The sequence below is a fragment of the Salmo salar genome, chromosome 03 (assembly GCF_965601325.2).
Source record: "Salmo salar chromosome 03, fSalSal1, whole genome shotgun sequence".
Classification (NCBI taxonomy): Eukaryota; Metazoa; Chordata; class Actinopteri; order Salmoniformes; family Salmonidae; genus Salmo; species Salmo salar.
In genome coordinates, this window is record NC_138293.1 from 72,620,623 (window position 1) to 72,645,773 (window position 25,151).

Sequence of the window (25,151 nt, forward strand, 5' to 3'; positions counted from 1 at the left end):
ACTGCATGCCAACGCACCACCAGCACCAGCACACCCTGATGGGCTCGCACTAACCCTGGGCCCAGATGTCAGGGCATCTGCCCCTCACAAACCCAGAGTAATGCTCATACCCTGGGGGACCAGCTCAATGTGGACAGCCTGGGCTGGGGGCTTGATCATGAGAGGCCACCGGCCGGCTGGCCAGCCCAGAGACAGTCCCGCGGTCTGATAGGGTAATGGGTCGGCAGTACAAGAGAGGCTAATATGTGCTCACTACAGTATGTGTTCAATCCAGACTCATTTCAACTTGGGCAAGAGATAAGACATGATGAGATGGACCATGAGGATCACATTTCATTATAAGGAATTTCAGAAAGAGTCTCAGAAAGAGTACAATCTGTTTAGGTTAGTATCTGTCTCCTCAAGGGCAACTGTCCACTAGACGTGATAAAATCTTCAGTGTCAATTTCAAAGTCAATGTGAATCATCAAAGTTTTTTACTACACGCCGCCCTAATCTACAGGTGTCCTCTGTATGTTGTGCCACCCTGTTCCACCCATACCCAACAAGATCGGACTAACACTGGCAGCGTCTCAGATCTCATCACCCTTTTAATGTCCACTAAAGCCTGGTAATGCCCCATAATACCTGATTCCCTTCTGGCCCTGGCCCTGCCATTCAACTGTCACTCAACACTGGCACCTCCTGTCACTGTTTGCCTCTGGGACTGTGAGCCAAGAATCAACAGTTTCAGTATGTGTTGTGGGTGCAACAAGTATCAGTCTCTCACGTGGATGTATTCCTTCTATATTTAAGAAATGTCCATGTTATGCCCACTTGTCGGAAATGCATTAGCCAACAGAGCTAAGCTAGAATTTTAAATCTGAGCCAAAATGAAACCCAGCTATGAAAAATGATAATTCATATACTGTAGATATTTTGCATTGATATTTTCTCCACTGAGCAGTTCCGTCCACACATTACTTTAAAGCTGAGGTATGATGAACAGGGGCTGATTTGGTAGTTAAAATCATATCCGTTCCCTTTCCCAACATCTTTTCCCCCTTTGTAATTCTTGACCTTCAACCCCTTTATCCTCCCTGCACCTCCCCAGCAGTATGTTTCTGCTAGAGCCCTGTATAGAGCCAGGTGAAATAGATCCATCCATCAACAGCCAGTTGACATGGTGTCCTCTACACCACCACACTTAGTCATGTAACTCTTTATCCCTTCACTTAGCCTCGCCTGTCATTACCACATGATTTATGTTGCATGAAAGATACATTCCATCATAAGAATACAATTTTGATGATTGTTGGAGCGAAATGGGAAATAAAGGGTAGGGGTATTCACATGGGATCTAGATTGCTTTTCCCCCACTATGATGATATTTATCTTCAAGATGAGACAATATATCAGGAGAAAGTATCAATTATAAAATCCTATGGAAATTAATTTCATAGTTACGTTCCAGAGGAAGATATAATCTAATGAGTATCTGTGTCTGTTTGGATGTTCTCTGATGTGTCATCGCATTTGTATGGAGGTGGTGGTGCAGTGACTACAGTAGTAGTAGTTGTAGTAGTAGTAGTAGTAGTAGTAGTAGTAGGAGCAGTAGCAGTAGCAGTAGCAGTAGCAGTAGTGGTAGTAGAAGTAGCAGTAGTAGAAGTAGCATTAGTAGTAGTAGCAGTAGTAGCAGTAGTAGTAGCAGTAGTAGAAGTAGCAGTAGTAGTAGTAGTAGTCGCAGTAGTAGTAGCAGTAGTAGCAGTAGTAGTAGTAGCAGCAGTAGTAGTAGTAGTAGTAGTAGCAGTAGTAGAAGTAGTAGTAGCAGTAGTAGAAGTAGCAGTAGTAGTAGTAGTAGTAGTAGCAGTAGTAGTAGCAGTAGTCGCAGTAGTAGTAGTAGCAGCAGTAGTAGCAGTAGTAGTAGCAGTAGTAGAAGTAGCAGTAGTAGTAGTAGTAGTAGCAGTAGTAGTAGTAGTAGCAGTAATAGTAGCAGTTGCAGTAGCAGTAGTAGCAGCAGTAGTAGCAGTAGTAGCAGTAGCAGTAGTAGTAGTAGCAGTAATAGTAGTAGCAATAGCAGTAGTAGTAGCAGTTGCAGTAGTAGTAGCAGTAGTAGTAATAGTAGTAGTTGTAGCAGTAGTAGTAGTAGCAGTAGTAGTAGCAATAGCATTAGTAGTAGTAGCAGTTGTAGTAGCAGTAGCAGTAGTAGCAGTAGTTGTAGCAGTAGCTGTAGCAGTTGTAGCAGCAGCAGCAGTAACAGTAGTAGTAGTAGTCGTAGTAGTGTGTAGCATGAACAACTATTATCTTTCCCACCTATCCATGTACATGTATATGTAGCTAGCTGTCATCAGTGTGGTGGAAGGAGAGTTCAAGGATTCGTTAGATAAACTCCCAGCAGGGCCTGGTTTTGGTCTCCATGGTGACCTGCCCTGTTGGTTAGCTTGGGTCCACACATCATGGCTGGGCTAATGAGGGAGGGCTGCACAGTTCCGAACATGTTGATTAAACATACCACTAACCCTGTCCCAGGGTTAATCAGTCTATTCATCCAGCCATACCTCATTGACCTCTGTGTTCTCAGATCCCTGCTCTGGGCCTGCCTGGGTGGGATTATACATTTGGGGCTGACCAACCTGTATGTTTTGTCTACTCCAGCCCAGCAAACGTAGGGCCAACAGAACCAGAACCATGGAGGAAGCAGCAGTCAGTGTGGCTGGGATAGGATGGTGTGAGGGGTAGTACTAAGGCAGAATCAAACCTATTTGCCACAGGATAAGGGGGTTAAGGTTTGCTGCAACTCTCACAGAATGAAAATCCTGTTTTGAATGCCCTCTAAAGTAACTGTGCATGAAGAACAGATAGATATATAGACCTTGGGTTTCTCTGACTACAGCTGTACATCAGGAGGGCTTCAGGCATCATCTTTTTTTTGTGATCTGGGCCTGAATGAACAGTAAAATATGTAGCACCATGCTGAGGGAATCAAGAGTGAAATTGTATTCATAAAATATTCCCTCAGGTTGGATATAATCTTGTCCTATATTTATGTGGTAATTCTGAGAAATGAATTGGCGGGCATTGACCGCCTTTGTAGGCCTACCCCTCGTGAATTTCAACATTTCAAGAAGGAGGGGGTGAGAGGGAGCACATTTGTCACATTACAAAGCACGCAGATCACAGAATTAGTCATTAATTACTGTGTGAAATGAAAAAGATTGTTCTGAGCAGCGAGCATGCTGAAAGAGTGCCTATATTGCTCTGAAAAGGTTCATTTTGGGGAACTTGAAAGGGTTTTATTCAGCCGTGATGCGTTTCTCACACTTATTAAGTGGTGAAGGCATTAATCTCTCTTTGTTGAATTAGAAATCACTTTTCAATGATATTTGGCCTAGCTGAAAAGCACTCATCGTTCAGTGATATCAGTGAAGGGATCCCAAGAGCTGGAGCATAAGCGCATAAGATGTTCAACTGAAGACCTTCAGAAATATTACCTCAATAGCACATCTTGATTTTCCCTCTTTGTATTGTACTGTATACAGTGCAATCTTTCATACAGTATCTTGAATACATAATACCTATTGTTGAATAATAATGTTTTTTACTAGACAAGTGGCATTCACTCTCACGTATTATAAAAACACCTGTGACTTAGTTGAACTAGCAGAGAAATGATCATCTTTCCAGAGTGTGCAAAGCTGTCATCAAGGCAAAGGGTGGCTACTTTGAAGAATCTAAAATCTAAAATAGATGTTGATTTGTTTAACACTTTTTTGGTTACTACATGATTCCATATGTGTTATTTCATAGTTTTGATGTCTTCACTATTATTCTACAATGTAGAAAATAGTAAAAATAAAGAAAAACCCTTTTGACTGGTACTATAAGAAACGTCATCTCACTGTCAACTGCGTTTATTTTCAGAAAACTTAACATGTGTAAATATTTGTATGAACATAACAAAATTCAACAACTGAGACATAAACTGAACAAGTTCCACAGACATGTGACTAACAGAAACTGAATAATGTGTCCCTGAACAAAGGGGTGGGGGTCAAAATCAAATGTACCAGTCAGTATCTGGTGTAGCCACCAGTTGCATTAAGTACTGCAGTGCATCTCCTCCTCATGGACTGCACCAGATTTGCCAGTTCTTGCTGTGAGATGTTAGCCCTCACCCTCCGATCCAACAGGTGCCAGATGTGCTCAATGGGATTGAGATCCGGGCTCTTCGCTGGCCGTGGCAGAACACTGACATTCCTGTCTTGCAGGAAATCACGCACAGAATGAGCAGTATGGCTATTGTCATGCTGGAGGGTCATGTCAGGATGAGCCTGCAGGAAGGGTACCACATGAGGGAGGAGGATGTCTTCCCTGTAACGCACAGCGTTGAGATTGCCTGAAAAGACAACAAGCTCAGTCCGATGATGCGAAACACCGCTCCAGACCATGATGGACCCTCCACCTCCAAATCCTCAGTGTAACGCTCATTCCTTCAATGATAAACGCAAATCCGACCATCACCCCGATTGAGACAAACCATAACTCGTCAGTGAAGAGCACTTTTTGCCAGTCCTGTCTAGTCCAGTGACAGTGGATTTGTGCCCATAGGCGACAGTGATGTCTATAAGACCTCAGTCCAGCCTCTCGCAGACAGTCTGAGCACTGAGCATTTCTTGGTGTAACTCAGGCAGTTGTTGTTGCCATCCTGTACCTGTCCCACAGGTGTGATGTTCAGATGTATTGATCCTGTGCAGGTGTTGTTACATGTGGTGTGCCACTGCAAGGACAATCAGCTGTCCATCCTGTCTCCCTGTAGCACTGTAGCACTGTCTTAGGAGTCTCACAGTACAGATATTGCAATTTATTGCCCTGGCCACATCTGCAGTCCTCATGCCTCCTTGGGCATCTTTCTTTTGGTGTTTTTCAGAGTCAGTAGTGTTCTAATTTTTCATAACTGTGACCTTAACTTATTTTTTTTTAACCTTTATTTAACTAGGCCAGTCAGTTAAGAACACATTCTTATTTTCAATGACGGCCTAGAAACAGTGGGTTAACTGCCTTGTTCAGGGGTAGAACGACAGATTTTTGTCAGCTCAGGGATTCGATCTTGCAACCTTTCGGTTACAAGTCCAACGCTCTAACCGCTAGGCTACCTGCCACTCCCAATTGTCTACCGTCTGTAAGCTGTTAGTGTCTTAAAGACCGTTCCACAGGTGCATGTTCATTAATTGTTTATGGTTCATTGGACAAGCATGAGAAACAGTGTTTAAACCCTTTACAATGAAGATCTGTGAAGTTATTTGGAATTTTATGAATTATTTTTGAAAGACATGGTCCTGAAAAAGGGCCGTTTCTTTTTTTGCTGAGTTTATATGGGTGGGGACTCAGTGGGTGGGGACTTAATGTTGAGAGTGAGAATAGTAGAATACACAAGCAACAATTGTATATACACTGAGTGAGCAAAACATTAATAACACCTGCTCTTTCGATGGCGAAGACTGACCAGGTGAATCCAGGTAAAAGCTATGATCCCTTATTGATGTAACTTCAAAATGTGTAAATTAATGGGCAAGACAAAGGATTGAAGTGCCTTTGAACGGGGTATGGTAGTAGGTGCCAGGCGCACCGGTTTGGGTGTGTCAAGAACTGCAACGCTTCTGAGTTTTTCACGCTCAACAGTTTCCCATGTGTATCAAGAATAGTCCACCACCCAAAGGACATCCAGCCAACTTGACACAACTGTGGTAAGCATTGGAGTCAACATGGGCCAGCATCCCTGTGGAACTCTTTCGACATCTTGTAGAGTCCATGCCCCGACAAATTCAGGCTGTTCTGAGGGAAACTCAATATTAGGAAGGTCTTCTTAATGTTTTGTACACTCAGTATATTTTTTGGAAGTTGATCCGGGGGCCAGTTGCCCATCTCTGCCTTCTGTTTTCAGGTAAGGCCCAGTGTGGACAATGATGAATGTGGTGTGCCAAAGCTCCCCCTAGTCATTGGTAAGTGAGTAAACTGAGGTGTTGATGAACACCACCCTTTGAAGCCAGTGTGAAAGTGTGTGTATGTGAATGTGTATATGTGTGTGTGTGTGTGTGTGTGTGTGTGTGTGTGTGTGTGTGTGTGTGGTGTGTGTGTGTGTGTGTGTGTGTGTGTGTGTGTGTGTGTGTGCATGCATCTTGGCAGAATCACTGATAGGCTAATGACATTGGAATCCCATGATGAGCCATGAGGGAAGATTTACTGTCACAGGTATCACTGCTCAGACAATAGCATGGCCATCCTAGTCATACAGACAATTCAAAGCCTCTGTTTGGATTTGTTACCTAACTGAACATGTTTCTATTCCACTTCATCTTTTTAAAATGTATTTACGATGTTCAGCAGAATACTCATACAGTGATTTGATAGATTGATGACATATCACAGTTTCTGAACAGATTATGTGGGGTGTTAGTAAAATACAAATGTGTTCTTGTCTTTTAAGGAGCTGTAGTTTACTTGTCTGCCCTATTGTTGGCATGTGAACTGAACACAGCGCTGTCTAGTGGATCTGATATCCAGTGACCTTTCTGGATGAGTCAACAGAGGTGGCCCACTTAATGAACTGAAGCAGACACAAACATCTAGAGTGCTGGGACCTGACCTGCTATTCCATTCTGCTGGCATTACAGACCATATGTGGAGTTTTACTCAGAAAATGAAAATATAGACAATTCCAAAAGGGCCTTGAGGTGGCCGTGTCATTTATTAAAGAGTAGAGTAACAATGGAAATACAGATGATAATTAAAAATGTTCCCTTTTAAAATCCAAGTCAAATTACATCAGTGACCACCGGAGCCAAAAAGCCTTAAACGGACAGCTCCTGGACTTACAAAAGTCGTGGAAGACATTTCTGTGGTTTGATAACAAAAGTATTATTCTCTTTTTATATGTGTCTACATTTAAATGGAAGGATACCGAAATGATTGAAGAGAAAAGTAAAGTGTGTCTAAACTGAGTGAGCGGCTACAGTGTATTGTCATCCAGGTCTCTCTCTCTCACAGCAAAACAGCATTTAAAAATATTTTAAATAACAATCAACAGGTTAAATTTGAAGGTATTAAATACTATTCAACATTGTCTTTTCTTTTCTTATCGCTTAATGTTTACTTGACAATGTCCCAGCATTAACAGCCTTTCAATGTCCTCTACTTCCTTCCGTCAGCCAAGGATATTATTGCACTGAGTAAACACTCTCAAGTCATCCATATTGGTAGCTAATTCATTCATTTTTGCCTAAACCAAAGGCTGAGGGGGAGGCCCCAGGTAGGCTTTCCCCTCCCCAGTGGGAGGGATAGTCCATCAGCCTGAAGGTATGGAGGGGGAGGGGCTCAGACCTCAGACTCCAGACTGGATACTCTGCCCCAGGTCTTTGGCACATAGGGACTGTTGACTCTTCTGGCCACCAGGACCTCCCTCCGATCCCTGCTCCCAGACCCGGGCAGGGGGGGCTCCTCCCGCGACCGCCCCACCGCGCCCTCGTAGCCCCCAAACATATTGTTCTGGTACACTACCTGTCGGTCCCCCATACGGGGCACCAGGGCATTGTTGTTAGGGCAGTGGCTTGCACAGGGGAACAAGTGACACATGTCCTTGTCGTAGAACTGCCCGGGCCCTTGGGGCAGCGGCCCCACGTATACAGGCAGGTCTGTGTAGGAGTTCAGGTAGGTGGAGTAGTGTCTGTGCACCACGGTGGAGGAGGAGCGCCGCAAAGCGGCTGCGTTCTGCAGGATAGCCTCCCTGTAGGATGGTAACCGGGTGGACTGGGAGCACTTGAGCTTCTGCTGCTTGTAGGGGTAGGAACGCATATGGGCCGGGTCTAGGTAGGCAGGCTCAGCGGCCAGGGGGTAGCACAGGTTGTTCCCCTGGCTGCCGTACAGTTTGTGGGGCTTGGGGTTGGCCACCACTACGCGGGGGAACAAGTCAGGCATAGTGGAGGTGGAGGGCTTCTCGCCCAGTTGGCGGATCCTGTCACTGCTCCAGGTGGCCTTGAGAAAAGAGGCCCGGCGGTTGACCTTGTCCTTCCCCAGCAAGGGCACATCCTCCATTTCAGGCTCCAGGTAGGGCTTCATGCAGGAGTTGCAGCTGGCGCTGCCACTGGGGTAGTGGCCCCCCATGCAGGCCATGGTTGATGCAGAAGGGGTGTGGTTGTTCAGGAGGTGGTTGGCCCTCAGCTCAGCCAGACATGAGGTTGGCTCATCATAGTCGTTCCTCCCCCTGGTGTCTTGGGCCTCAGAAAACACGTAGCTGTGGGACCTCTTCTTCCTGCCCATGTGGTCAGGGGGGTAGCTGAACTTCCGTCCCAGGGGCCCCTTGTGGTGTTCCACATAGATGTCAGGCACCTGGAACTCTCTGTAGGGGACAAACGGGGAGGTGGGGTGCCGGGGCTGGCTCTCCACATACAGCCTGCTGCTGTGGTGGGGGTGTGGGTTGTGACTGGAGGTGCTGGGGGGAGCAGGGTCCCTCATGGCGATGTGGGGGCTGCTGAGGCTGGAGATGGGTAGGGTCCTCTCGTAGAAGTGGTGGCTGCCACGGGCCGGTAGGGTGTAGCGAAGCGGGGTAGGCCGCGTCACCACCCTGGATTTGTCCAGCAGGGGCTGGGTAGCGCTGTCCGAGTAGTGGATGGGGAAGGTGGAAGCGAGCGCCCTCTGGGGGTAGGGCGAGTGGTTGTCCGTGATGCTGGAGATGTAGGGCAGGCGGCTGTGGCCCATGTCTATAGTGGTTGCCACCCGAGGCGGCAGGCCAACCCGCACATTGTCGGCTCCTCGCCGGCTCCAGTTCTCTATGGTCTTGGTGGCATTGTCCAGGGAGTTCTCCACTCTGGTCGAGGTCACGATGTCCTTGGCTGTCTGCAGCATCTTCAGCATGTTGGCCTGGGTGTAGTTGGTGGTGACGTCAGGGTTCTGCAGGTTTCCGTTGCGGTCAGATTCCTCCACACCGTTGAAGCAGCTGTAGATTCCCTGCAGAGACAGCGAAGGAGGAGGAGATTAGCATCCATCAAAAAACCTTGTCAGGTTTTGGAACAGATCCAAATTTCTCACCCTACACAAAGTTTGACAAGATTAAATCCCACAGGTGTTAATTATCTTTGGCCATTGTTTCTAATCCTGACTTTAGAAAACATTATTGCTTGTGTTGATAACATTCACTTTGAGCAAATACAATTTCTATTAACCTGTCTGACCAATGAAGTGAAGACAATTACACAGAGAAGTGTGAAAGCCAAATTCGATTCAGGATTGTCCAAAATAGTTTATAGACAATTTGTTTTGTTTTGAAAGCTTGTATGCATTCAGGTCGGTGTTAAACACACAGAAAACTGTGAAAGAGAGTAAATGAAAAAGCAGCAGCTGACCATGCACTTGCTAAATTAGTTTTCCAATTTTTATTCGGCCGGCTTTATTTTACTTTCAAATTGGGTCTCAGTCTAGAATGCTTAATCTCACTTCACCACTGTCAACACTGAGATGGATTGTTAATGGGCCTATTTAAATTCAATTTCAGACGGATCAGGACCGTAACAGTATTGCACGGTCTCCATAAAGTCATTTTATGGCTTTTTACAAATTTTATTTTCGCATCATTTTTATTTTAGTGCCCTTGAAATATCCTGATCATGTACAGCTTTGACCTAGTGCATTACCAATATTTCCCAAGCATTACTGTGAGGCAAAAATCTAAGAAAGACTGAGAACTTTATGGTCAGGAAGTAAAACATTTTTTCTGCTGTGTTTGTGAAAAGAGAAACGACACATTTTATGGTTTCTTAGACTTTGCAAAATTATGCCATTGTTGCTGCTTTCATTGAATTGTTGCTTACACTGTATGTCATTACTTTATGGAATTCATTACTATAAAAACGGGTTTGTACCTTAGATTAACAGATCAACTTTCCCATGGTGATTGGACCACATTCTCTCTGCAGAACCCAAGGCCTTCGCAATCTAAGACATGCCTCAGTGTGTACATCCCATTAGGCCTATGTACACCCCTGTCCCTCGGAAGAAGGGTCAGCCACACCTACCCTGCTGATGGCGAGCAGGAAGTCGAGGCGTTCAGACTTGCGTACTGAGTGTCTCAGCTTCCAGTAGAGCAGATGTTCCCAGCTGAACACCAGGAGACTGAGCCCCATGGCCACCAGCAGCATGTAGAAGACGCCCGCCATGTTATCTATGTCCAGCTTACTGCTCATCACTTCCTTCTTCTCGTTACGACAGATCCCTGTGAGCCACACCGTCTGCAGCTTCTGTGTGTCACCTGCAGCGAGCGGGAAGAACAGAACACAGAGAGGCTTGCAGGTCTTCATTAAAACACTCTTGCGCCGGTTGTTGTCATTGTGTGTCAATGCCAATCTCACACCCTCATCACTCCCCTTGACACACCCTGACTCAGCATTTTACACTTGTTGTTCCCTGGATCACAGTCAAAACTCTATGTTACAGTACCTCTGAGTGATCCATGGTGCAATGTACGCCAGTATTTTCATTAAAGCTTTGTTTTTTCTAATCTTGAGGCTCTGCGGGCCTATACTAGCTTACTTGTGTGAGTTACGCATTTTTATCATTAATGGGCAGTTTACCAGTTTAGCAAATTTGTGAGTATTTGGGACCTAAAAGGATAAGTACAGCTAAGATTTACAATTAGCCGCCCATCCCACTCCACCTGGGGTTAATTGTAATTTACCATCAGCTAGGAACTGGAGCAGGGCCAGGTCTATAGGACGTTTCCATCGGGACTCCTTCTGCAAGGCGATGCCGTAGCCAGTGGTGGCAAAGACCTTCCCACTGCCGATGGTCACCAGCTTACAGCCCTCGTCTTTACCTGCCATGTAGTTCAGCACAGCAGCGTCATAGATGAAGGCATCCAGTTTCCTACAGATAATAACAATAGGGATTTATCTAGTGGGAAAATGCAATGATAGACAAATGTATTTTTAATTACTATTTAATTACCATGTAATAACTTATCTAATGAATTATAATTTCATCAAACATAAAATATTTGCTTAGACATTTCAGAATGTGTTACGCTGATGTCTGTTTTCTGTCACTGACTGTGTATAATGATTATTTACAGAGTGTTACCCTGATTTGAGGCTGTTGAGGGCGTCCTCCACACCCTTCTGGTTGTATTTGACCATGTGGGCATGCATCTCAGGGTAGTTGCTCCGGATGTTCCTCTCTGTGCTTCCATTTGGGACCGTACCAAAACGAAATGGTGGATACTGCTCCTGTGGCTTCTGAAACTGTTTGGGAAATGTAGAAGTTTGAAATATAAATGCATGAACAAGAAACATTTTGAACAGGATACCCAACATGTCTAGGAAGAATACATGCACTATTCATTAAATCAAATGTTTTAAAATATGAAATACATTGACATACTTGCATATTAAGTAATACCATTTTTCCCCCCACCCTCTCCTAAGATCTGATGTCTCAACCCTTTTAGGTTCAAGATAGCACTTTATTTCTAAGAGTGTATGATATGCCACGCAAACCCAGAGGCGTGAATATAAACCTCAAAGAAACGAACACAACGACACTGATGACCTTGTCCTTGACTACACTAGACCACTGTCTCTTTGATATCTGCCTGTACCCTCAAGTGCTGTTCACTCAATTAAGTGGTCAGCTAAGGTTACCCTCTCTATAATGCCTCTCTCAATTTGACGATTAGAGGGCACAATGAACAGAAATTAAGTCCAGGCCATACTTTCCAGAGAATTAGAAAATTACTTCTTCCCCCTTGACTGTAATAAAAACTCCTAATTTCTCCTTATTTTGCCATGCCCCTTTGACGCAGAGTGGACCATGTTCATTTAAATACCCTGACTGTGCAATATACTGGAAATAAATTGTACTTGTTCATTAACGCAAATACTTCAGTGAGCGATAATTCCTAGTAACCTTGGCTTTTCCAGAGAAATGTCCTCTGAGCCATTTCACATGAATTAATGAGACCTTTGGTGCCAGTCTTATGCATCCAACGTCTCACTGCTGTCTGGTGGAGGAGCTGGAGAGATGACAGAGTGTTGTCCTCATTCCCATTTGTCCTGTATCCTGTACACTGGCTGCATTAGGACACTCAGCCTGTGTTCCTCATCTCATCTCACCCAACAGACCAAGGTTACACTGCTGCTATGTGAATGAGGGAATGCTGTAGCAGTGTGATAGTGCCCCCAGGGCACAGGATGTCACACAGTGCTCTGTGTTGTAAATGCCTGTTGGGAAGCAGTGAAAACCCTGACTAAAAGCATGGATGACGGTTGACCCATAGAGCTTGAGTCTAGCTGGCCAAAGTTAAGTGTATAGGATTCTTACAAAAATCTGTTAACATCTGACAGCTTGTACAGAAAGGAGAGACTAGCACAGACAGGGTCTAAAGAGGGAGGTGCCTGTCTGTACATGATGTCACTCTGAGGAAATGGCAAGGTCTTGTCCATGCATGACTCCATGCCTCTGAAGTGAACAGTCCCAGGAGGAGAAACAATCATCCGTCACTACATAAACATCAGTTACTGTCCTTTAACCAGTTTGTATTCCGCACAAGCCTCTTGTTTGAAACACTTTCAGAGAACGTCCCTTTTTAGAGATCATACAGCTCAATTTAAATGTTCCACCTGCAGTGTCCAGTCTGTCTATTCTCTCTGAGCTTCTGTGGATTCTGCCCTGGTTTTGATCTGTAGACTCACTGTCAAAAGACACTTTATGGGTTCTTGTCTTTTTTTCACAATGTAGAGCTAATGGATTATGTGGGAAGAATATTAAATGAGTTCCCGGAATTATAATGAGCAGTGGACAGCTTGGTCTTTTCCCTCAAATGCCTCTCTAATGCCTCAGTGCCTTAAAGCAGATAGTCTACAAATCATTTCTAGCACTGAAGGTTTAACATGGATTTCCTTGTCAATACTGGTGTAGAGCACCTCCACAGGCCACACAAATATGCATAAGTTAATACTAGAATATATAATCACTGGCAGCTTGGCAAATCCACTGGTGTAATACAATCCAGGGGATTTTCACAGACATCATACCTAAAGACTTCAGGGATCTAATTTAATTTCACCACAGACGCTGGGAATCCTATTATGTTTTTAGTATGAGTGGAAAAAGTCACAGTCATGACATTGAGGCTCTGCCCGTGGTTATTTGTATTCTCTCAAACCGTTTGCAGCCAGGCACTGTTTGCTCATCAGAAATAGGCCACTCTATATTTTGCCTAAGCCAAACATCAAACACTACAGTATGCCCATAATTCTTTCCCCCTTTCAAAGACTGAACACAGACAGAATTACCAATGACTGATGAATCCTCCTACCTTTTTGTCACTCAGTCCAGAGACTGTGTCAGTGTATTGCTCCTGGATCATGAAGGCTGCCAGGTTGGCAGTGTAGGAGGCCAGGAAGATGACAGCGAAGAAGGCCCATACCAGGACCATGACCTTGCTGGTGGTGCCCTTGGGGTTCTCAATTGGAACAGAGTTGTTGAAGACGATGCCCCACAGCAGCCATACAGACTTCCCAATAGTGAAGGTGGGGCCTCCGGGATCTGGAGAAGACAGGATGGTGGTTGTGGTAAAGACAGAAGGGATTCAGAGCGGGCGTATATAACATGCGTTTGCATTCCATTTCAATGTAATTTAATATTTTCTGTGATATAATATAGAGTTCTTTCAACCTACTTTTCCGTGACTTTCTACCTTTGCTGATACGGGAGGGTAGAGGTAGAGGGAAAGGTGGTCGGAGCTGACACTCACCCTTGGCGCTCACCAGACTCCGGTTGTACCCCACAGGGCTGCAGTACTCAAAGATAAACACTGTGACAGCTACCACCGTTAAGCACATCACAAACATCATCACCCACACCGCCGGACTGTAGGGCTCTATAGAGGAGGAGGGAGAGAGGAATCAGAACACCTATAGAAGAATCAGAACATCTTTCTGGCAATCGTTGAAACCATGTGCTCTGACAGCTGCTTGCTAGATAATGGCAAGGACAACGTGGTATTGTATTACCATAGTAGCACACTGTCAGCAGCTTCTGAAAGGGATGCTCTTTAAGAAGTATTAAAGTAAGTAGCGTAGCCTTGAACGAGCCTTGGCTTTTGCGAGTCGGAACCACTCATAGGAGAAGAATCTCCTGTTTATGTAGCGTGAGGCAGCTTGTTGTACGATAAATTCAGTTGTGAGTTCTAAACTCTGTCCAGAGAAAGTACCATTTGCCATCTCTGATTTCAGATGGTAAAACAAGCTTTTTTAAGCCAAGTCATTTGTTATTTCTGTAGAGAAATGTTTTGTTTGTTTACATGAACAGGTTTAACATGCTCACCAAGAAAGGCAGAGGGAGAGACGGTCCCATTGCTCCTGGCGACCATCACACTGATCCCCGTCTCCACGAACGGCACGGAGAAGTCGATAATTTCTGAGCGCTCTTCGTTTATGGTCAGCGAGCCAATGGCCATGTCTGCCCGCTTGTATACCACCTAGGGAGAACGGAAGAGGACATTTTTATGACATAGAAAGTCTACAGTCTATATGTTCCATGATCTGTAATAAATTGAACACTGTAGTAGGTGGGATTAGGGATGCCCCCTGTTGACCGGTTTGATTCATTTTATCTATCAACACTGATATGCAAGACTTAAATCCCTGTAGGTGATATACAGTGTGTACAGTGTTATCCCTGATATACTACACAACCCATCCAGACAGATGCAGATAACAGCCCATGGCATCTACCCACCCATTCATGCAATGTCATCCATTATGCAATATCAATCCTAATTCCTAATCCATTAGATATTGTTGCATATAGCATCGACCTAATACCTGTTACATTAGTCCCTGACTCCGGCTGACAAAGTGTTACCAGCAGCAATTGGGCATTGTAAACACTGGCATACCAGACACCCCCGCAAGGCAGGGGGCCCACAAGCCATGGGGACCCCACGAGCTCTGGGGATCCATGCGCCTGTCATTGATGTCATCATTTTGACAGTAATCCTCCAAAAAGTAATTCATAAACCTTTTACATTTTTCAGGAATGTGACTGAAAAAGTTAAAAAAATTTCAATAAACTGATTAAAGGTATAAGGAGATTTCAGTGAACAAATGTTGTGGTCAAGGCTACGACGGCGCCAGTGCAACGAGTGGCACTTACTCAGATGTTCAAAAGCACATTTCAGACCGAGAGCCTAATGCTTATTAGGTCGTTCTTCATCAGTTTTAGTTTATAAAACAATCTCTCTGCAGAAGCGACAGTTACAGAGATGGTAAAAACAGCTTCATCGCTATAGCAACATCAAGGAAACTGGGCAGAAGGGAGTTGTGCCAGTTTTGTAACATCTTTTATTGAGCCTCTCATTCTCCTTAATTGCCGGCCTCAAGATGTTAAAGAAAGAGATGAACTGTATAGGAAGCTATGGGGACAGGTCGTCTGTATACAGGACGGTCAATAAATTGGCAGATGCAAACAGATTATCATATTTAGCAGACAACAGTTCTTGAGGGCTTGAACAAAAAAAATTGTTTGCAACTTCGTTCATACTGGTGAATCGGCGTCTGACTTGTGTGGCTACAATATCAAGAGTCCCTTATCTCGGGTATATCTTGGCCTGCATCGTTCAAGACTCAGTTTAAATTGTGTGCAGCTGTCTTTCCTGACAATCTCAGGAAAGACTGTCTGGGTTGGCAATACTCAGTACAGAAAAACAGTCTGGCCCGCAACCTGGACGTACAGGCTGTGGTGAAAACATTTACAGACAAAAAAGGAGGACTTCAGAACACCAGGTTCAGGACAGAATTAAAGTAAATTTAATTGATTTAATAAAATTTACTTTGAATATTATAGCCCATTTGTGTAGGTTATTAGCCAGACAAAACCCGCTGAGTTCAACAATGAAGAGTGACTGAATTTATCCTCAAGCCAACAACTTTTTTTCCTATTGTTAGGCTATTTGATGTATCATTTTTAAAAAGTTTATAAATAGCAGCTAAATACAGTATATAGCTATAGATAGTACACTGCATAATGAAACAATCCCTAGTAAGCTAGTGTTTTCAGGGTGGACTGACTGTATTATTTGGCATTATTAGTCTGGTTTTATGCACAACTTTCTATCCAATCTGGGAGAGAGCGCGAGGACGTCTCATGTCATGCAGGTTAAGGTAGCCTATACAGGACAGTTGTATATATATTTTTTAAATCTATTGGTAGCTGATTAGTATGCTGTTGCATCTAATATTTATTTTACAATCTGCAATGGTTGAATTTCCAACTGTAATTACATTATTGCCACGAGCCAGCAGTCTAAATATTATAGCATTGCCACTCCGTGTATAGCTTTGTGAAATGTTAAGCTTAACATGAGAAAATGATGACCAAATAGGCCTACCAATAAACATTTATCCATTAGCTAATGCAAAGCTAAACCCTGGCACCACAGAAAGCCTATCATTGATTTGATAGGCATGCAGCTGCATAGACCTTGCGGAGATCCAGAGAAACTGCGTCATGTTGTGAAGCTGATAACCCTATATAAAGGTTGTTGCTAGTCTAGTCAGAGTCAGTCCTATTGTTCTACAACTCCCTCCCTTCCCCGCAGTATGATATCTCCTCTTAATAACCTCTACTGACGTTTTCCCCTACACAACTGTAATGTTTAACATGCTGATGGACTCGCCAGTGGGTTTACAGTCCAGGCACTCTGCCTGGCATTGTGTCAGCCGTTACCGGTGCTACTGTGGCCAATGCCCCAGTGAGAACAATAGCTTCCCTGAAAACTAATGTTGTAACCTCAAACTCTTCCGGAACACGGTCAGCAAGAAGAATGAACTTTCAACAACTTCCTTCTGGAAAACTTCCCTGGTTTTCCAGAAATGATGGTTGGAGGATTCCAGATCTCCTGCTTATGCCCTCCTGATTCTGAGAATACACCAATGTGATTTTGGGAAATCCAGGGAATTTATTGAAATGTTGCAACCCTACACTCTAGTCTAGTTTCCCTTTATTTGGATTTGGACCATAATACCTATTTGTTTTTATTAAGGGCAATTCATTCATTGTTATTCATTACTTTTTCTTTTTAATGATATTCTGAACTCATTGCCAACATTGTCACACCCTGATCTGTTTCACCTGTCTTTGTGCTCATCTCCACCCCCTCCAGGTGTCGCCCATTTTCCCCATTATGTGTATTTATACCTGTGTTCTCTGTTTGTCTGTTGCCAGTTTGTCTTGTCTCGTCAAGCCTACCAGCGGTTTCCCGTACTCCTGTTCTCTCTAGTCCCTGTTTTCTTGTTTTCCCGGTTTTGACCATTCTGCCTGCCCTGACCCTGAGCCTGCCTGCCGTTCTGTACCTTTCAGACTCTGTTCTAGATGACTGACCTCTGCCTGCCCTTGACCTATCGTTTGCCTGCCCCCTGTTTTTGTAATACATTTTTGTTACTTCGAACTGTCTGCATCTAGATCTTATCGTGAGGTCTAATAAACATAAACCTAAATCACCAATGTCAAGAATTGAAACACGACCACTTTTGAATGGTGTTTCTGAGCTCAGAGGAGGCAGAAAATGCTCTGTCATCAGTTATATGAAATAGGGCTAAATTTATCATATTTATTTTACAGTTATAGTAAATGTGAAATCTTATAGTAAGTCATTTATAATTTGATTGTTACTATATTTAGAAAGCATTTCAGTAATTTCAAGCCCTATTCCCACACTTTTGATGAACAGGAAAAAAAATCATATATGGTTTTTAATATTTTAATAATATTTGTACTATATACTGGAGCTTGTCCTCAAAATCAAGTACACCTCAGCAATTTATAACACCTTTTTACCAAAAAGGTGAGTGCCAGACCTTTCTAGAACTATGCAGCATTACTAGTTATTGTTTATGGCCATCTCATGAAAAATAAATATTTTTGGGTATGTCTATATAAATGGAAATAAACGTTTTGTATTATCCTTCAATTTTATTGGCTAAATCTAATGTATTTAATATGCTAACTTTTTAACAGGTGGCTAATTATAATGCTTGTTAGAATAACCATCATCTCCTTACCTCTCCGATCATGCCGTTCCAACTGCCTCTGACCAGCTTGCCGTGCTTCCCGTTGGTGACCAGGTAGAGGTCGTATGAGAATTTGGTGGTGCGGGACAGCTTCTTCAGGATGTCTATGCAGAAACCCTTACAGCACAGTTTGGTGTAGGGCTCAGTATGACCTACAATACTGGGGAGACAGAGGACAAAAAAATACACAGAATAGTAAAGATTTCCAAAGCCTTCAACAGTAGCAATTTTACCACTTCTACTGTGACCTGGGTTAACACTAGAATAGCTAACCCAGCAAACCAAAATTGGTTCTGTGAAAGTTACCAGAACATTCATTAGGTCGCGGCAAATGTTCTCATAAGACAAAAACTATCCACTCGTGCTGATGATTCAAGAATGTTTGTATAAAACATTTGCACGATGTTACAAGAACATTCCTAGAACGCATTTAATCTCTTCTTTAAAGGTTCTCAGAATGTTTTTTAGGTTGTGGGAACAATCTGGTGAGAACATTGTGGGGCCATAAGAAAAGATCTATGCCCAAAACAAAAACTGTCCAGTTGTGCAGACAATTCTACAATGTTTCTTTTAGGGTGCAAAAAACATTCACCTGATGTTGCAAGAACGTTGCTAGAACCTATTTTGTCTATTCTTTAAAGGTTCCCAGAATGTTTCACTTGGTTGTGGGAACAGTCTGGTGGGAACATTGTGGGGACATCTAAAAAGATATGTTCCCAAAACACAAAATCTGTCCAGTTGTACAGATAGATAATTCTGTTTCTTTTAGGATAAAACAAATACAAAGTATGCTCAGTTGTGATAACATGCATACAATGTTTAAGTTAGGTTGCACAGCACATTCCTATAATGTTGTAAGAATGTTGACAGAACACCGGGTCTAAGTTCTTTAAAGGCTCCCAGAACATTTAATTAAGTTATGGGAGTTGTCTGGAATGTTGCAAGAATATTCTTGTGATATTCACACAGGATGCAAAAAACATTCCCACAACGTTGCACAATTTCCAAATAAGTCCGTTTTTATGACGTTCATAGCATATTTATTTTAGGTTTAACATAATATTCCATTGAGGTTCACACAATATACATTTGACCTTGTCTTGAAGGTCCTCAGAAATGTTCAAAAATGTTATCTTTAAGTTTGACCTAATATTACCACAACATTCTCAGCATGAGAATTTGTAGCTCCTTAAAGCATGATAAAGCAGATTGGAATACATCCGCATTATGTTTCTCTTCTGATTTAATGGCAATTTGCATTTGAAGGTGATCTAGAGACACATGGCATTTACATTTTTTTCAAAGGACATTTCAACATTTACACATTATTTAATTCAGTCGCACACGACTCCAACACCATCATTAAGTTTGCAGATGACACAACTGTGGTAGGGCTGATCACCGATGAAGATGAGACAGCCACAGGGAGGAAGTCAGAGACCTGGCAGTGTGGTGCTAGTCAACAACTTCTCCCTCAACGTCAGCAAGACAAAAGAGCTGATCGTGGACTACATGAAACGGAGAGCCGAGCACACCCCCATTCACATCGACGGGGCTGTAGTGGACCGGGTCGAGAGCTTCAAGTTCCTCGGTGTCCACATCACTAAGGACCTATCATGGTCCAAACACACCAACACAGTTGTGAAGAGGGCACGACAATGCCTCTTCCGCCTCAGGAGGCTGAAAAGATTTGGCATGGGCCCTCAGATCCTCAAATGGTTATACAGCTGCACCATTGAGAGCATTTGACTGCCTGATCACCACTTGGTATGGCAACTGCTTGGCATCCGACCGCAAGGCACTACAGAGGATAGTGCGTATGGCCCAGTACATCACTGGGGCCGAGCTCCCTGCCATCCAGGACCTCTATATCAGGCAGTGTCAGAGGAAGTTGTCAAATACTCCAGCCACCCAAGTCATAGACAGTAAGTAAGCATTTCACAGTAAAGTCTACACCTGTTGTATTCAGTGCATTTCATATGTTGACAATCTGCACACGTGGGTTCTGAACCTGCAATGTTCAGTTCTCAAGCCAGGTCTTTTATCCTCTGCAACACCAGAGAAGCTCTCTTACATTTTCTTTTTTCAGCATATAGCCATGGCAGTGTGGTCAGTCAGGAATTCCATTCTTCCTTTTAGTTTTCTTAGACGTGACTAAGCCAGGGAAATACTGGTAGCTGGGTTATACACCATCACATCACCCATCCTCTTTATATGCTGCGTACTTGGGGGCCCAAATTTACAAAGTATCCAAGACTATGAGTGCTGATCTAGGATCACGTTTGCTTTTCAGATCGTGAAAAATAGGGCAGGGGGACCATGGGAAGCGTCTCAAGATAGGAATTATATCGGGTGTGTTTTTGAAAAGTTGAACAGTCAATTTTTACACAACGTAAACATTTTTTTACGGTTATTCTAAATTCTGCATTTCTGTTGGATTTATACATTTGTACGAAATAAAGACAATATCTTTTAGTAGATTATATCTGAGCCTCAATTTCATTTAAAAAAAAAAACATGGTTAAAGAAAATGTGGGATTGAACCTGCAATCTTGCAGCCAAATCATTAACCATGTGCCACCAGGAGATAGCTGTGGTATTGTGGGGGTTTTCAGTCTAATATGGTCAATCAGGACACAGAACACAATTTCTGAGTTATTAAAAATGTTCCCATCCTCTTCATAGTACTGGTAAAATATGGTTGTATTCGTATGATTAAATGTTGTTCAAATGAAATAATGTGCATTTTGTCAACATATGAAGTGTAAAAAATATGGTTGTCTTTGTATGATAAACACTGTTCAAATGTCCTATGAATTCAATTAAAATGCCATGTATTACCTTGTAGTGTGCCTACAATACTGTCATGCCCTGATCTGTTTCACCTGTCCCTGTGTTTCCTGTCTCTCTGTGCCAGTTTGTCTTGTATGTTTCCAAGTCAACCAGCGTTGTTCTCGTTCTCCTGCTTTTTGCATTCTCCTTTTTATAGTCCTCCCGGTTTTGACCCTTGCCTGTTTTTGGACTTTGTACCCACCTGCCTGACCATTCTGCCTGACCATTCTGCCTGCCTTGACCACAAGCCTGTCTACTTCCTGGATTCTGATCTGGTTTTGACCTTTTTGCCTGGCCACGACCATTCTCTTGCCTACCCCTTTGGATTAATAAAAATTGTAAAACTCCAACCATCTGGCTCCTGTGTCTGTATTTGGGTCTCGCCTTGTGCCTTGATAAATACAGTCTCAAATTTGGACTCATCAGACCAAAGGACAGATTTCAACGGGTCTAATGTCCATTGCTCGTGTTTCTTGGCCCAAGCAAGTCTCTTCTTATTATTGGTGTCCTTTAGTAGTGGTTTCTTTGCAGCAATTTGACCATGAAGACCTGATTCACACAGTCTCCTCTGAACAGTTGATGTAGAGATGTCTCTGTTACTTGAACTTTGTGAACTCTGTAACTCTGGGTCTTCCTTTCCTGTGGCGGTCCTCATGAGAGCCAGTTTCATCATAGTGCTTGATGGTTATTGCGACTGCACTTGGAGAAACTTTCAAAGTTCTTGACATTTTCCGGATTGATTGACCTTCATGTCTTACAGTAATGATGGATGGTCGTTTCTCTTTGCTTATTTCAGCTGTTCTTGTCATAATATGGACTTGGTATTTTACCAAATAGGGTTATCTTTTGAATACCACCCCTACTTTGTCACAACACAACTGATTGGCTCAAATGCATTAAGAAGGAAAGAAATTCCACAAATTAACTTTTAACAAGGCACACCTGTTAATTGAAATGATTTCCAGGTGGCTACCTCATGGAGCTGGATGAGAGAATACCAAGAGTGTGCAAAGCTGTCTTCAAGGCAAAGGGTGGCTACTTTGAAGAATTTTAAATATAAAATATATTTTGATTTGTTTAACACTTTTTTGGTTAGTACATAATTCCATATGTGTTATTTCATAGTTTTTATGTCTTCACTATTATTCTACAATGTAGAAAATAGTACAAATAAAGAAAAACCCTTGAATGACTTGGTGTGTCCAAACTTTTGACTGGTACTGTATATATTTTGCGTGAAAATCATAAAAACTGACTTATTTGAAAATTGTGGACCATTATGCAACATTGTGGAAATGTTCTGTGCAACCTTTGTGAATATATCACAAAAATGTTCTTGCAACATTAAGTGAATGTCCTGTGAAACCTAACTTAAACATTGTATGAATGTCATCACAACTGAGCATATTTCATGTTTTTGGAACCTGTTTCTTGTAATGTATCCACACTGTTCCAACAACCAAATTAAATGTTCTGGAAACCTTTAATGAACTCAGAAAGGCTGTTCTGTCAACATTTTTGCAACATCAAAGGAATGTTTGTGCACCCTGATACAAACATTATCTGAATGTCAGCACAACTGGACAGTTTTAGTGTTTTGGGAACCTATCTCTTGTCATATCCCCACAATGTTACCACCAGACTGTTCCCACAACCTAATGAAACATACTGGGAACCTTTAAAGAACAGACAAAATGTTTTCTGGGAAAATACTTGCAACATCAGGTGAATATTTTATACAAACATTGTATAATCATCAGCACGACTGGACAGTTTTTGTGTTATGAGAACATTTGCCGCAACCTAACAAATATTCTGGGAAATTTCATCGAACCAATTTTGGTTTGCTGGGAAAACATTACTGGTACATTGTGTTATTACATTACCTGGAAACATAATGAGAACTTTTGGGGAATGTCCTGTGGTGGTTGATACATATGTTGTTCACAACATTTTAGTGAATGTTAGGAGAACATTACAAAGATATTTAATTTAAAACATAAAATTGTATAAATATATAAAAAACATTCATTAAATTATTTTTGAATGTTATCAACCCTAACTGGAACTTAAAGGGAATCTTCGCTAATGTTCTGGAAATGTTCTCAGTTTGCTTGGAAGTGAGTCATTTTGACTCAATATGAATTTAAAATTGAAATATCTCTGCCATTTTTGAAGTCATCCCCCACTCCATACTTGACTTTTAAGAGTCACATGCAGGTAAAACGTTTTAAGTGTTTGGAGACATGAGCTCTATTTCAAAATATCACTTTTTCCAAGAATAACCACTGTTCCAGGAGCTCCACACTTGAGCATGAGGCAACAGATATCCTACAGTAACATAAACTCATGAAAATGATATACTTTGTTCTTTGAAATAATACTTTTTTTCATTATCCAAGGCCTTCATTTACACAACCCAAATATTTTTTTCCCGACAGCATATATGAAATGTATGATCATATCTCCCTCAATGTGATCAAGACAAAGGAGATGATTGTGGACTACAGGAAAAGGAGGATCGAGCACGCCCCCATTCTCATCGACGGGGCTGTAGTGGAGCAGGTTGAGAGCTTCAAACTATCATGGTCCAAACACACCAAGACAGTCGTGAAGAGGGCACGACAAAGCCTATTCCCCCTCAGGAGACTGAAAAGATTTGGCATGGGTCCTCAGATCCTCAAAAAGTTCAAAAAGCTCAAAAAGTTCTACAGCTGCACCATCGAGAGCATCCTGACTGGTTGCACCACTGCCTGGTATTTGCAACTGCTCAGCCGCTGACCGCAAGGCACTACAGAGGCCAGCCACCCTAGTCATAGACTGTTCTCTCTGCTACTGCACGGCAAGTGGTACCGGAGCACCAAGTCTAGGTCCAAAAGGCTTCTTAACAGCTTCTACCCCCAAGCCATAAGACTTCTGAACAGCTAATCAAATGGCTCCACAGACTATTTGAATTGTCCCCCCCCCCTTTACGCTGCTGCTACTCTCTGTTAATTATCTATGCATATTCACTTTAACTCTACCTACATGTACATATTACCTCAATTACCTCGACTAACCTGTGCCCCTGCACATTGACTCTGTACCGGTACCCCCTGTATATAACCTTGCTACTGTTATTTTACTCCTGCTCTTTAATTATTTGTTACTTTTATTTTTTACTTATCTATTTTTTACTTAAAACCTCTTAAGGATCCGCCCCTTTTTTCAATTTTCGCCTAAAATGACGTACCCAAATCTAACTGCCTGACCTCAGGCCCTGAAGCAAGGATATGCATATTCTTGGTACCATTTCAAAGGAAACACTTTGAAGTTTGTGGAAATGTGAAAGGAATGTAGGAGAATATAACACAATAGATCTAGTAAAAGATAATACAAGAAAAAAAACAATGTTATTTTGTATTTTTTTAACCATCATCTTTGAAATGCAAGAGAAAGGCCATAATGTATTATTCCAGCCCAGGTGCAATTTAGATTTTGGCCAGTAGATGACAGCAGTGTACGCGCAAAGTTTTACACTGATCCAATGAACCATGGCATTTCTGTTCAACATTTTCTATCAAGACTGCCCAAATGTGCCTAATTTGTTTATTAATAACTTTTCAAGTTCAAAATTGTGCACTCTCCTCAAACAATAGCATGGTATTCTTTCACTGTAATATCTACTGTAAATTGGACAGTGCAGTTAGATTAACAAGAATTTAAGCTTTCTGCCTGGGAAATGTTCTTGTGCTAATCTCATTAGCCAACGTAAGCTCAACCGTCCCGTGGACGGGACACCGATCCCGAAGAAGTTTTAACACTTATTTTTCTTAAAAGGGCTTGTAAGTAAGGTCTACAACTAAAATTACAAATTTTTTATTTGATTTGATATTTATTGGACTGTGAGAATGTTGGAGTCAAAATGACTAGTTTTGGCTTGAAGGGGTTCCCTCCAGGCCAGGGTTTTCTAGTGTTAAGGCCAATACAAAGGCAGTCCAATACTTTCCTAGATCTGAATGGAACAGCTATGACTGAATCAAGAATGCAGACAGCAAAAATATTGTTGTGAAATGTAATTAATCTGCTCACGGCTATCGGTTTTCTGTATATGAATATTGGTTTGTTTGTTACCATTGCAGCTTGTTATTGATTGAGACAGACAGGTGTGAGTTGATTAATATGAAGGAGGCTATTTGTCGCTCATCCAGGGTTATTAATCGGTGGAGAAATGTTATTGGCTGA

At 42.5% G+C, this 25,151-nt stretch overlaps 1 protein-coding gene across 1 annotated transcript in view; it reads right to left on the reverse strand.

The window, feature by feature from the left end:
* Positions 1–6,854: 6,854 nt before the first annotated feature.
* Positions 6,855–25,151, reverse strand: part of LOC106601437 (glutamate receptor ionotropic, NMDA 2C) — a 46,640-nt gene continuing 28,343 nt past the window's right edge. Inside the window, exons 5-12 of the mRNA XM_082971471.1 lie at positions 18,087–18,255; positions 14,350–14,503; positions 13,778–13,903; positions 13,340–13,569; positions 11,104–11,264; positions 10,703–10,890; positions 10,044–10,276; positions 6,855–8,979 (exon numbers count right to left, since the gene is read on the reverse strand). Coding sequence (XP_082827597.1) covers positions 7,351–8,979; positions 10,044–10,276; positions 10,703–10,890; positions 11,104–11,264; positions 13,340–13,569; positions 13,778–13,903; positions 14,350–14,503; positions 18,087–18,255 — 2,890 coding nt within the window. The 3' untranslated portion in view covers positions 6,855–7,350. The remainder of the gene's footprint in view (positions 8,980–10,043; positions 10,277–10,702; positions 10,891–11,103; positions 11,265–13,339; positions 13,570–13,777; positions 13,904–14,349; positions 14,504–18,086; positions 18,256–25,151) is intronic.